The sequence below is a fragment of the Hydra vulgaris genome, chromosome 15 (genome assembly GCF_038396675.1).
Source record: "Hydra vulgaris chromosome 15, alternate assembly HydraT2T_AEP".
In the NCBI taxonomy this organism is placed as follows: domain Eukaryota; kingdom Metazoa; phylum Cnidaria; class Hydrozoa; order Anthoathecata; family Hydridae; genus Hydra; species Hydra vulgaris.
Window position 1 is genome coordinate 6,182,405 of NC_088934.1, and position 15,096 is coordinate 6,197,500.

Sequence of the window (15,096 nt, forward strand, 5' to 3'; positions counted from 1 at the left end):
GCAGTTCTTGTTGTTCCAAATACAATTCTACATGCATGTTTTTGTTTAGTATAAATTTTCTCTAACTTAGCGTAGCTGGTACTTGCCCATACAATATTGCTGTAAGTTAAATAGCTATGTATAAAGATATGGTATGCTTTAAACAATGTTTATATATATAAATGTACGAATATGTTTTTTGAAAAAAATATGTTCATATATTTTCAAACTTTTATGCAATTATTAAAATTTGGTTAACAATACCTTTAACGAGCTGCAAAGCAGAACGGTCTTTTTCAAAATTGGCTTTTATAAAAAATATATATTGATCAACAATGACGAATGAAGTGTTAATATTTCTCTCATTTCTGTCAATTGATTATGATTTTACGAGATCCATTTCCTATGATGAAGCAATTCGCGAATATGTGTTAGTTAAGTGCAGAAGAGAAAAACAAATTTTCTTTTATAATTTAGGTGTCTCGAGAAGTCCTTACCGTCTTATCACAGAGCAGTGCGGAGGAGCATTTAATAGGAAGTTCACGTCTCCTTCCTAACCTATGCCGAAAACTTGCATAGAGGTGGGGTTCGAACCAAGAATCTTTTGTTATGGGGCAAGAGCACTACCACTACGATCCGCAACTGTTAACATTTTTAAAATGTATGTAACCATCTTATTTGTCATACAAGTGACGAATTAAAAAGTGCTTTCCCGGAAGCTGGCTTTATCACCGCAAAAAGAAGATCGCAACTAAATGACAGGAGCATAAATAATTAATGCTTCTTGCAAGCATATTTTCAAAAAGGTTTTTAAAAAATATTTTAAAAATATTTTATTTTATATTTGATTTCATGGCTGATGTTATTCAAGAAGTAACATCAACTAAAAGTAATAAAACATGTTTTGAATTCTGCAAATTTTAATATAAAAAAATTATAAATAAAAAAAAGCAACTGTTTTTGCTAATTTATTTTACGATTTTTAGAGTAATTCTTCAGTTTAACGTGAATTAAAGGTTCAGTAAAATTGCTCAAAATTTTATTCACGTAAAGTTAAGCAATTTATCCCAAAAACGTTGAGTAAACTTTACGCAAATAAAAATCTAAATAAAAATGCTGAAGTTTTTATTAACTTAAAGTTAACCAATTACTGAGTAAAAGCAGTGCCCTTTTTTTATTTACCCGACCTATTGTGCATTTCAAGATGATTTTTTAAAAATGTGCAAGATTACCGGTAACCCAGTATGGGATATTTTTCACCGAGTTACTGGTAATGAACAAATTTTCCAATCCCTAGAAAAGATCTAAATATAAAGTAAATAATGTATTAAAAGTTTCACTTTTTTCGCATTCATGCAACATAAGGGCGGTAGCTTTGTCTTTTAATAGATTGGGGACGTTTTTTATATCCTCTTAAATTTATATGAAACTTTATTTTATTTGTTGATAACATGGCGTTTAGGGTGTTTCATTCCAGACTATTTTTTAATTGCATAAAAAGGTAAATATAAGGTAAGAAACACGTCTGTAATTTTTTCAAAAAATTAAAATTTCATCTTGAGGTAACTTTTTTTGACTTAAAATAATTAATTTTATGTTGTGTTATTTGGAGTATATATTATTATTTTAATTATCAAGTTATTATCAAAATTATCAAAAGAAAATTTTATTAATCAAATTTTTATCAAAACCTTAGGTTAAAAGATAAAAAAAAAAGGAAGCTTTTTTAAAAAAATTTGTAATGACAAAATATTATTAAATTTCAATCAAGGTATTAAATATAATTTTTCTAAAGTATATTATATATAATAAGTATATAAATTTTTAATTTGTTCTGATTTCAAAATAGATGGATTCGCCGTGGGCACTGGACCTAAAAACGACGTCTTTTGAACGTTTATCCACTGGATTTCGCTACGAATGTTGCTCAACAACTTACAAAGAAAATTACCAATAAACTAGATTCCGCTTTTGGCGCAACCGCTTGTTAATTCCAATTGTATAACATTTTGTATAACAATTGTATAAGACTTTTGCAGTTCAATAATTTTGCAAGAATGACCAGTCTTGTGGATTCCTCTAAGAATGACCAGTCTTGTGGATTCATCTAAGAATGACCAGTCTTGTGGATTCATCTAAGGTCATTCTTAAACGTTTATAGATTTAAATAAATCAAAAAGAACGTGGCCCAGTTAAAAAAGAAATAAAGCTTGACAAACTCAATGTTGGAAATGTTGGTTTCCCTACTAAAGTGTTTTTGCGTGTTGGGGGAGAAAGTTTTTTTTTGTCGTCATTGTTTTGGTACGGTCTGATACTTTCCCATTAAAAAATAAATAGAACATCTAGCTCTTCCGTTAAACCCAAAAGATAGTGATTAATTGATGAAATCATCGCGGTTGTAATATCTCACTCCTCTTCTTGATATCAGTTCATTGCAACAAAAGTTTTTAAGTCGTTGACTGAAGCAAATACCATAATAATTGAATGGAAAAATTGCATTGAATAAAAAAGATCTATAGGTTTTGAATATTCTGCCTGCTGGTAGTTTTCCCTTAAGGTAAATGAGAGACAAGATGACGCATTGATTTTGAGCAGCAAAACTTTGAAACAAACATTTAATCGAAAGTTTGAGAAAATATTGATGATGTTGGTTTGAAAATACAGTCATGAAGCGATAATTTTTTTTTTTTTTTGATCCAAAATAAAAGAAGTGTCCTTGCATCTTACTAAACTGCCGTTGCATTGTGGGAAATCATATGACCGAAAATCTAAAAAGTGACTTACTTGAAACATTATGTCTGATAGTGGGTTTTGTTACAAATATCGTCACTAAGAATTTTCCAATTTATGAAATTCTAAATGTGGCCAGCTCAATGGTAGTGGCTTCTTAAATTTAGGTTAACAAAGAATTTTTGATAAAAATTCTCCAAATGCTAGGTTTTAGTAATTATTATTATTTCAATATATAAATCATTAAAATGTATAATTTTTAATACATAGATCATTGAAAAATTGACAATATATTCATCATAAAAAAAAGACGATTAATAGAAAAATCATTTAATTCAAAAAAGGAACCCATCAAAAAATATTATTAGTGGCACAAAGAACACCATTTAATAAACCTGACTTTAATTCAGTTAAACTACTTAGTGTCGTTTTAAAAATTAGTTCGACAAAAGGGCTCATATAAAAAATTTTTGTTTCCAAGTGTATGTTTTTTTATTGGTTTCAAACAAAAGAGATCTTTGAAAACGGGGGAAGACTTTTTCCACATATACATAAAGCACAAAACCAGTGTTTTTATGGCGCCCCTAGACATATGAATAGTCGTCGCCCTATATCTCATAACATAAGTTAAAGCAAAACAAATTTACAGTTAAAACTTATTATCTGTTGTTTTTTTAAATTATAAAAATACCAAAAAGCAAAAATATATTATAAAAGTTTTCTCCATTTTTTTATCAAAGTCATCAATGATATCAGTATAATCAGTATTGAAAGTTTCATCGATTTCTATTGATAATATAGATAAGGCGTTTAAACTTTGTTTTTTCAGTAGATCTTAAACACGATTTCAATCTTTTTAGCAACGAAAAGCTACGTTCAGCAGAGCAAATTGCTCAATGAGTGCACAAAAATGTTCCTTAGCTATAATATAGAACTCGTCTGAAGTTCATTTTATTTCAAATATCAGGTGGGTAATTTATAAAATGGCCTAAAAATGCAAAGTTTTTGAAAATAACTTCTTATGCTTCAAGCCTCTTTTTTAGTTCTCTACTAAGACATACAATTATAACATTATCAAGGTTTTTAAGTTCTGATTAGTATGTGATTCCGTGTGTGATTCATTCAGTATGTGATTCCGTGTGTGATTGTATTATCTCAGATTGTATATTCTCAGAACAGAGTAGAACAAGAACAAGATATTTATTTTCCTCAAAATTTACAATCATATAGTTACAATAATTTATTATTAATAATAATAATAATAATAATAGTAAGAATATCTATAATATTATAAATAATAAAATGAAAACATAATTATTAAGAATAAATATAAACAATTGACTGAGGAAGGAGTCGCTCATGCAGGATCCTGATCAAAAGAGTGACACCAAATAATTATATTAATTTGAATAATAATAATAACAACAATAATAACTTTAATCATTAATAGAACAAAATTAACAGCAAAAATAGTATTTATAATAGTTGTAATAATAATACACCTTTTCAAGATGTAATTGAGAAATTGAAAGTTGTAATTAAGAAACGTAAGATGTAATTGAGAAATTGAAAGTTGTAATTAATAAACGTAAGATGTAATTGAGAACATGAAAGATGTAATTAAGAGAGGTAAGATGTAATTTAGAAGATGAAAGTTGTAATTGAGAAACGTAAGAGGTAATTTAGATAATGAAAATGGTAAATAAGGAAAAGATACTTCTAGCCTTTTGGTACAAAATTCTTCAAATTGTTGACAAAGTAAGTTGTTTTCTCTCAGTCAATTTCACTTACTATCAATGACAAAGCTTCAGCAACTAATTAGTGATCTTGGTCGCGTCCTCTTATCATGGATTGATATTTTGGCTAAAGTAAGAGCTGTTGCAGGTCCTCCCGGCTTTGAAACTAAATTTCTGACTGAACGAAAGAAGAGAGCAAAACGATTTTGCAATAAATCTGCAAATGAAGCGTTCTGCAATGAGAGCCCTGAACAACAATTTGAGGTAAATATCTTCAACGCCCTAGATCATTTTATTTCAAAAACTTTATGGAATAAATTATGCATATTAATCGTTTGTAGGAGTCTTCTCTATTAATCCTTAAGCCAAACACATTTAAAGGGTCTACAAATACATTTAAAGGGTCTACAAATACATTTAAAGAATCTACAACCCATATTCTCATATATAGTTTGTATTCATCATTTAAAAATAAACCATTTTAAAACCATATGAAATCATATATATGCATGATAGCGTAAACTTTTAATTTAAATTCTTTTTAAAATCATACATGCTTAAAGGGGTATATCTTATAAGATATTCATTCGTCATTAAAGCTTTAATAACGTCATTCGTCAATACGTCATTAAAGCTTTCGGCAACCCTGAATATAAATAAAAAAGCTAACCCAAAAAAAAAATCTTTATGAGATGATAAAAAAGAACTTAAATTAAAAGTCTTTCATATTTTATAAAAGTATGTTATTTGGAACTATTTCTAAATTATTTTTTTAATTACACAGACAGGTTTATATTTTTGCTAATAAAACTTATTATTCCAAATCTTATTAGCACTTATGCTAATTTTTGCTACTGTATACTGCATTCTACATAGTGTATGTATGCTATTTTGCACTTATGCAGATTCGCAGTCATGAAAATCGTACATAGTCGCAAGGCCGACGACACGGGTTTCGAAGTGGAAGGGCACATTGTCAATTTCTAAATAAAGTCTTCTAAATCTAGAAATTTCTGGTAAAAAAAAAGGTCTTTTAGAAAAAATTGTGGGGCTTGTGGCATCCGGCCACCCCGGTGTCGTTGACTCTGAGTCGCTCCAACGATGCATATCAACAGTAGAGAATAATGATTTGAAATCTTTTGAAAATCAATATATTTAATTAAAAACAAAAATACTCGGTCAAAGTAGTAATAGAAACTAATTCTTTTACGTAATTCAATTGCGTAACATCAGTTAAACTAAATGAGTTTTTGTGCGAAAGTTTTTTATTTAAAGACACTTTAAACTATTATTGTTTAAAGTCTTTGTTGTTTATTTTAAACTAATTATAGAAACAGTTTTAAAAAAATTCAAAAAAATTTATAAATAATTATGATTATTTGATATAGGTTTTATAGGGCGCCCAATTTTGTCGGCGCCCCTAGGCAGTTGCCTAGATTTGCCTTTTAACAAATGCGCCTTTACACAAAACATTGAAAATATTAAAGCTCATAAATATTGAGAACTTTCGTATCAATAAAAAATGGTTTGGAATGAATGTATCGATCCGCAAAATTTATTAAACGGATCGCACATTTCAGACGGCGAAAAGGCATTTCAACTTACTTTTTTCAGTGCCTCCCTATGCAATATTAGCAAAATTTAAATAACTATAAATTAATGTGTAATAAAGTTGAGTTAGACTTTTTATTTACATAAATATGTTCTAGTTTTATATAAAATTCAAGTATTTTTAAAAATTTTCGTACAAATATAGTCCTTTTTATTTCAATATCATCAATAAAAATTTTAGGCAAACTTCCGGGTAAATAAGCTTTTTTTGAGAATGGATGGAAAAGAACCCAATTTGTTTTTTTTATGTTAAGAGTTAGTTTGTTGCATTTGAACCATTTGGATACACTTTTAAGTTCATCATTCATAATATAGAAGAGTTTGTAAATATCATTATCGGAAAATAATAAGTTAGTGTCATCAGCAAACATGATATTCATTAAATCCGAGGATTTGTTTAGGTCGTTTATAGAAATCAAGAAAAATAGTGTTCCCAAAATGGAACCCTGTGGAACGCCACATGAAATATTTAAAAACTTATTTGCATGATCATTATTGCTGAAAACAAATTGTTTACGGTTGGATAGATAGACTTTTGAACCATTTTATAACTTTGTAATTTATTCTATAATATTTTAGCTTGTGTAGTAAATTTCATGACCGTCAGTATTGCATGCTTTTAAAAGGTCGATAATCGTCGGAATCGAATGCTTTCAAAAGGTCGGTGAAAACACCTAATGTATAATTAGACTTTTCAAAAGAGATTTCACGTACAAATTAGATAACTGCATGTTCTGTGGAATTTTTCTTTTAAAGTCGAATTGATAGTGATATAAAAAATTATTAGAATGAACTGTAAAATCTATTGTACATAATACGTTCTAGTATTTTTGAAAATGTAGAGAGGACAGAGATAGGGCGATAATTACTGATATTTGTTTGATCACCTGCTTTTAAAATTGGAGTAACCTAAGCAATTTTTAGTTGTTCAGGAAAAACTCCTTGGCGTATAGATGCTCCATAGACTTTAAATAGGATGTTTTTTAAGTATTCAAAATATTCTATTACTATATTACTATTTATGTCATCTGCTCCGGTTGATTTATTTTTTTAAAGAGTTTTGAAAGCTTTTTCAAACTCTTGAAAAGATAGTTCAGAAGATAATTCGTTGGAACTAGTGCAATTATCCACCTGTACTCAAAAATCTCTAAATGTAGCATTTCTATAAGGAATTTTGTTTGTTAGTTTGGGACCGATGTCAACAAAGAATTTATTAAATTCATGAGCTATAGCTCTTTATTCGCATATATGGGTGTTATCAACAACAATCGTTTGGGGGAGGGAACCTGAGCATCTTTTTCGTCTACCACTAATTTCATTTATTATTTGCCAAGTGCGTTTTGAGTTATTATATTAAATTTATCTGAGTCTTGAGTAATAAATTTTTTTCAAGTTTTTACGAGCTTTTTCAAATAGGTATTCGTATTCTTTATGCTTTTTCATTTGCAGATGATTTTGTATAAAGCTTCTGTTTTATTTTTAATAACTTTTTAAATCCCCTGGTCACCCATGGGTTGTTTATATTTTGGACTTATAGTTTGTTTATGGGTTGTTTATATTTTGGAATTATTGTTTTTACAAATGATAGGAATTTAGCGTCATACACGAAATAAAATGTTTCAAGAAAATTATCTTAAATTTTGTCTGCATTATCATTAAAGTTAATATGCTTCCAGTGTAGGAGTGATAATTGGTTTTTAAATAGTTTTATATTGGTTTCGTTAAAAGTGCGTATTTTAATTTTATTTGATTTAGGTATATTTTCAAAGTTTGATTTAAGCAACAAAAATATTGGAAAAAGATCAGATACTTCAGGATACCTGCTTAAATATTATTGTCGGATATATGTTGCAATGATATTATCAATCAAAGACGCTGAGTTTTTCGTTACTCTGGTTGGATAATTAAGGGGATTGCTCCAGTTTTGAAAAAAGAGTCGTAAAAGTATTTAATTTTATCATCTTGTATAAAAAACAATTCATATTTAGGTCCCCAATAATGAAAATCTTTTCTTCTCTCTTTAATACCTTTTATAAAAATACTTTGTTTAAAAAAAAAGAAGCTCAAGTTCTCGCTCACGCCCTCAGGTGGTCGATAACAACAGCTTAATTAACGAATAAAGACGTTAAATAAGTAACCTGTAAAAAGTAGACAAAATGTGCAACCGAGACATGCTTCCTTAAATAAAAATTTATGCTAATTTAAAAAAGTTACGTTGTCAAATATTTTAATTATAAAAGCAATTTACGGTTTTTGTTGTTGTTAGTGATAATTTGCTACTTTAAAAAAAATTTAACTTGCTGTAGATTATAAGTAATATAATATGTATCCTAGTTGAAATTTTATAACTTAATAAAAAGTATGACATTTTTAAGAAGCTTTTTTTATTTGATTGTTTGCCGATACCGGTACCAAATCATTTGAATAAAATCAATAATTTTCGAGTTAAGAAAATGAAACATTTATTTTAATGGCATGCACTATTCCCAAATAATTAAAAAACTGACATTCGGTTAAATATAATGTAAACCCTTATTGTTGCATTCTTGTATTCGTTTATATACATATATTAAAAACAACTATAGTCATTAAAAACCATAAATGAATGCATGACTTTCATCACGTTTATCTACGTGACTTTTACCACGTATACGTAATAATTTTAATTCACCAACTTTAATAGAACATGCCCTCTTGGTGAATTAACTCATAAGTCTAATCGTTGTGGGGCTCTTATTATTCGTCCGGAGCGCGTTATCGTTTGCTCGTTGCAATCATTTTGAACGGCATTCTCGTTATATCTTCCTTTACCGTTACCAACTTCATCTTTTGGTATATCAAGACCATCGTTAAATGAGTCTTTTTTATTATGAGAGTCCGGAATACGGCGACGCAAGTGTGAGATATGTCGTGGGAATACCCTATTTGCGGTTTCGACGTAAAACGATCAGGCATTTTGCTTCCGTACGATACCAAGTATCCAAGATCGATCACATTTTGTCTCTTGAGCTGGTTTTACCCAAACATTGTCACCTTCCTTGAATATGTTGTCTGCTTCATATTTTTCGACTTTCTTACGTGTATCGACACCTGGAATAAACGACGTTGGTTTTTGCTTAAATTGCTGCGATGGACTTTTACTACAATTTGATGAGATCGTCTCATTGTAGATTGATTGAGCAACGTGAGCGGGCGACTGTTCTTTTGATTGTTCTGTGTATGCGTTCAACGATACCATTGCCTTGAGCTCGATGAGCTGCTCGATATTCTAAATCAACGTCCCATTCGTCAGCAAACCTTGTTAGCGTGTGTGAACGAAATTCATTATCCATTAGAAGGCAAACTGGCGGTCCAAATAAGGAAATTATTTCATCCAGCTTTCCAATAATTTCAGCCGCTGTTTTGGTTACCAGTTTGTGCCACACTGTATACTGTGATGGGCCGCAGTCAATCATTGATAAGTATAGTTCTGCACCTACATGCGTCACATCGAGAGCAACCCGATTCCAATTCTGCTTTACACTCAGCTGACCATGCTTCCATTTTACGGAAAAAGGATCGATGGAGTTGCACTGGTTACAACTTGCAATTACTGCTGAAACCTCCTTACGTGATACATTCTGGTTGTTTCGTAAACAAAGTTGCAATGTTCGATCGACACCAAAATGACCAATTGAGTGAACTTTCCATATGTTTTTCTGTTGGATTATTCCGGTTGCACACACTGTTCTGCACCATTTTTGAGGGATTCGTGAAAGTCGATCGGCCAGATTTAGTTCAGATGGAATCCATTGTACTATAATCTTAATATCTTTTGCTATTTCCTTTATCGTATTCAGCCGTCATTGTACTAGCAGTTGAGAAATTCCCTGAGTCTTTACGCGATATTCTTCTTTTAAAACTGCGTTTAACCATCCCACGGTGCTCTTGCTATTGCTGTATCCTGTGAGTTCTTTTATATCCCATTTACTGGCTAAACTTAACCCTCGAAGTATCGAATCTAGTTCACTTATACTAATATGGTGCGTATCACTCGTTGGTCGTAGCCATGCTGCATCTTCAATAACGATTCCTCCAATTAGAAAAACTATACCCAGTCCTATGGACGATGCATCACAGTAAAGCTCAGCTTTTTTATTCACTGGTACCAGCCATTTCCCACCAACCGAATCCTCTTTTTCCAAACGGTGAAGCAACTCATTCATTTTTTCTTTGCAATCTTCAGAAACATACTCATTCCATGGAATATTTCCAGCTAATCGTTTGATGCATGAAGCTTGTAAACGCAAACTTCCTGCCACCGGGTAATGTCCAATAAGTTTACCTAAATTGCTAAAAAGCTGTGATCGCGTGACTGCATTTGAAGATTCGAATTGTACTACATTGTCCCGCTTCCATATCAATTCCCCATTTTTATTTCGTTCGACTCTCAATCCTAAAACACGTCCTTTTTCTAGCTCTTCTGGAGGTTTACACTGCAACCCAAATTTCTCAAGATGCTTCGCTACATTTTCAGCTGTTTCTACACTTTCATTAACAAATATATCATCAATGTAATTATCACATGCTTTCTTCGCAGTCGAATTCATATTGAGCACGTGACGAAGAATTGTAGTCATTATTGTTGGAGCCACGTTGATGCCAAAACACATTCTGGTGAAACAATACCGTTCCCCATTTATAATCACAGTTTGATATGGCCACAGTTTTTTGTCAATGTGAATTTGAAGGTAGGTTTTCTTAAGATCAAGGACTTTAAATTTTCCTCCAACGACGCAGTTTCTCTTGACAAACGTCGGCATTTGCTGTGTGACAATTTACAAATTCGTTGAGAGCTCGGAAGTCTCCCACTGGGCGTATCTTTCTACCTTTATTTTCTTGCACAACACACATGAGCTGTATCAATACTTTAGGTGGTCCCAATGCTTGCTCGTTATACGGCACAAGAATGCCAGAGTTGATCCATTCATTTATTTTTTTTCGGTAACTACTTTCATGCTTTTCGCTTATCTTGTATTTGCGGATCGTATTATTAATTGCGGGCTCTTTATTCCAGTTCCATGATGCCGTCCATTTTTTTTCCGTCGAACTTTGCCGTGAAATCCTAATGTTTTATTTTGTTGTTTTTGTTTATTTCTTTTTCTTCGTTTATTTCGTTATCTTCGTTTATTTTGTTTTCTTCGTTTACTTCGTTCTTTTCGTTTACTTCGTTCTCTTCGTTTATTTCGTTCTTTTCGTTTATTTCGTTCTCTTTACTTCTTATATAATTTGCCCCACATTTTGCCGTGTTTATTTCTTTCTCATCGTTTATTTCGTTCTCTTCGTTTACTTCGTTCTCTTCGTTCTCTTCGTTTACTTCGTTCTCTTCGTTCTCTTCGTTCGCTTCGTTTATTTCGTTCTCTTCGTTTATTTCGTTTTTTTCGTTTATTTCGTTTTCTTTACTTATACAATTTGCGCCACATTTTTCCGTGTCACATGCTAACATTCGGACGGTACGGCTTTTATCACCATAGATTACGGCTCCTCCAAATTTTTCAATAGCATCCATTCCAAAAATCAAATCAAACCCGAATGGTTTTTCCTTTACAATTAACGAATTAACCATCCGATATATTCCATCAATTTCCAATTTGATAACCATTTCACTTAGTACTTGTACAGTTCCTCCCAAAGTTGTGATGCATTTTTCACTTTTTGAAACAAGTCCACGTGTAGATTCAGCATGAACCACTGTAATTGAGCATCCAGAATCGATTAATGCTGTTCGGAACATTCCGTTTATTTTAACTTTAATGATGGCAACGCTGTTTCAGGGAGAATACTGGATGCCATTATTTCCAAATTCTCCCTTTTCCTTTTAAACCTTGCAATCGTTTGATGCAGTCTTTAGCTCGATGATTGTGTGAACAGTTCTTGCATTTTGCCTCGCAGTCCCGTGCATAATGTCCAAATTTCCCACAATTAAAACATGTTATTTTATTTGTTCCGGCAAAACCAGTTGTTTGGGGAAGTAGCGATGTTGCTGCAACCATCATATTATCGGAACCATCCAACTGTCGGGCTTCTTGAGTCACTCGTTCCAAAGTAACAGCAACCTCAACAGCCTTTGCAAATGTAAGTTCTTCAGATTCCAGTAATAGCCGTTTGATCGTAGCTCCATTGTTAAAGCCAGTGATAAATTGGTCGCGCATCCTGTCATTTCTATCCGTAAATTTGCATCCTTCAGCAGCTCTTGCAATCCGTCGTGAAAATTCCGTCACACACTCGTTACTTGCTTTTTTAATTGTTGCAAATTCAAAGCGCAGTATTAACGATGACTTTGGTTTAAAAAGCTTCAGAATATTTTCCTCGATCTCTTCGTAAGTCACTGAATCGTTTTCTGGGTATGCCGGCAAGCATAGATCTTCTAATGCAGAATAAATCTGATGTGACAAACATGTTAGTGTTATCGGTTTTCTCTTTGCTTCGTCAATGTCCATTGCTACAATATATGTTTGCAGTTGACGGATAAACCGTTGATGGTTGCCATCAAATACTGGTGGCATAATAGCCGAAATAGCTTGTTGCATTCTTGTATTCGTTTATATACATATATTAAAAACAACTATAGTCATTAAAAACCATAAATGAATGCGTGACTTTCATCACGTTTATCTACGTGACTTTTACCACGTATACGTAATAATTTTAATTCACCAACTTTAATAGAACACTTATACCTAGCAATTAAAAGAACTTCTGATCTGCAAAATAACTTAATGCAACATAAACTTAAAATAAAAAATAACTTAATAAAAATAAAATAAATTATTATAATAATAACAATAATATAATAATAACAATAACAACTTTTAAAAACATTTTAGTTAACTTATAAGTTATATTTTCGGAAAAAATTCGATTTTTTCCAAAAATATAACTTATAAGGGTTATATTTTCGGAAAAAATCTAATTTTTCGACGTGGAATTACAATGCTATATACTATATACTTAATAGATTACAATATAAATAGTAAAACAATCAAAAAAAAGAATCAAAAATACCTGAATTCGTTCTGCCATAAAAGTATTTAACAATTGAATTGATCAATGTGTATAAAAATTACATTGAAAATGAAATTTTTATACACAGAATGATTTTAATTATTGACAGAATGATTTTAATTATGCGTGACAGAATTATTGAACCATATAAATATTAAAAATTTTAACTCAGTCATTTAAACCAGTATATAGTCCAAGGGCGGATCTATAAGGAAGAGGAGGAGGGGGGGGCAATTGATATTTGAGTTTTTGAAAATAATTTTTTTTATTTCTACATATTTAACTTACCATGTTATTTAAAAAAGTAGGAAGTAAACTACGTCTAATAGACAGACTGTTTAAAAATGATATGAAATCATAAAAAATTTTGCATCCTTACCTGCTCACAAATCCTATAATCTGAAAATCTCCCTCTTACTAGCTAGTCAGGATCCACTAATTCAAAAAAACAAAAGGAAACATCTCTAATTTACAATTCTCAATACATTTTAGATAATGTTGATTCATATCATTATGCCTTCATATAATTAAACTTGGATCAATGCCGTTGCACAAAACCGTTGCATTTGCAATTGCAAAGAGACCACAGTTATTTCCATTTGGTTTTCATTACACAAACAGTTAAAAAACTGATTGCTTGACAATTCAAGAAGGAACGTGCAACAGAATCACTAATGCTGGTACAGCATCTTATAACTTATAATAAAAATTACTAGAAACAGAAATTGCACAAGAAACTTTAGTACATTTTTAACTTCTACAGTCACTTTTTTTGATAGTACTTTCAAAAACACATTTAACACTGTTAAAACTTGATTATTATTACTATTAATGTTACTATTAAAATAATACCTCAATATAGATGCATGTTTTTATTTCTGTGAAAGAACTTGTATTTTTACTCAAATTACAGGCTTCATTTATATTTATTTAGTCAGTAATTAGCATATAACAGTAATGTTCTTTAAGATATTTGAAGAAATCTTGATCTTCTTCTAAAAAAGGCTTCGAATTAGATACAGCTACAGCTAAGCTTCAAATTTTACTGTTGAGAATCACAACAGCTCCAGTAGGTTTAAATCAGTAATTATAGCAGATCCAAGCCAATTATGCTGCCTTTATGCTCAATGGATATGGACCAATAAGATCTATACCTAAAAATTCTTACATTCCATTGACCTTGATGGGTTTCAGTACAAGTTTTGATTTTTTTTTGTGAGCTGACAACTGTCGCATTCTTTTACGCAATATTACTAACCATACCAAGATAACATTTTGAAAAGTGCATTACTCTATAGAAAGTATTAAAATTACATTGGAAAAAAAAAACATGTTGAAAATCTTTTTTGATGCAAAGAAAGTTATTATTTTTGGAAAACAGTTAATGAAAAACATATTTAAATACCTAGTCAATAAAAAGCACTTTTTCGTATTACTCAAGTATTATTAGGCCGAACATGGACTGCATGATTGGACTTTTTTTCTACATCTGTTGAAAGAACTTATGAGTAGCAGTTACATAATATAACATTAAATCTATAAGACAAGAATTAAATTTATACAAGTCAAATGTTGCCAAACTATGATTTAAACAGCATATGTTTAATAATGTTATACATACTATTAATATATATATATATATAAATATATATATATATATATATATATATATATATATATATATATATATATATATATATATATATATATATATATATATACATATATGAAAAAAACTCTTTTTAAAATAGAATTGGATCCGCAACTTAGCGAATTAAAATTACTGTATAATCGTATAATGTAAATACACACGGTTTAATACTATGTTCCATTACTCAACATTTTGTTACATTAAATGTAAAAATGTAATTGTTGAAGGAAATTGTCAGAGTGTTGTAGGCAACACATTTTCTAAAAGGTAGTTCATTTGCATGTAACAAGTGTACCAACCATTGCAATTTTCTTTCAAGACCTTCTAATTTTCTAAATAATCCAT

At 30.5% G+C, this 15,096-nt stretch overlaps 1 protein-coding gene across 1 annotated transcript; it reads right to left on the reverse strand.

Moving 5' to 3' along the window:
- Window positions 1-11,160: 11,160 nt before the first annotated feature.
- Window positions 11,161-11,829, reverse strand: LOC136091709 (homeobox-like protein HDP1). The gene has a single exon (XM_065819417.1). The coding sequence runs from the start codon at window positions 11,827-11,829 to the stop codon at window positions 11,161-11,163; it is 669 nt and encodes a 222-aa protein (XP_065675489.1).
- Window positions 11,830-15,096: the final 3,267 nt, after the last annotated feature.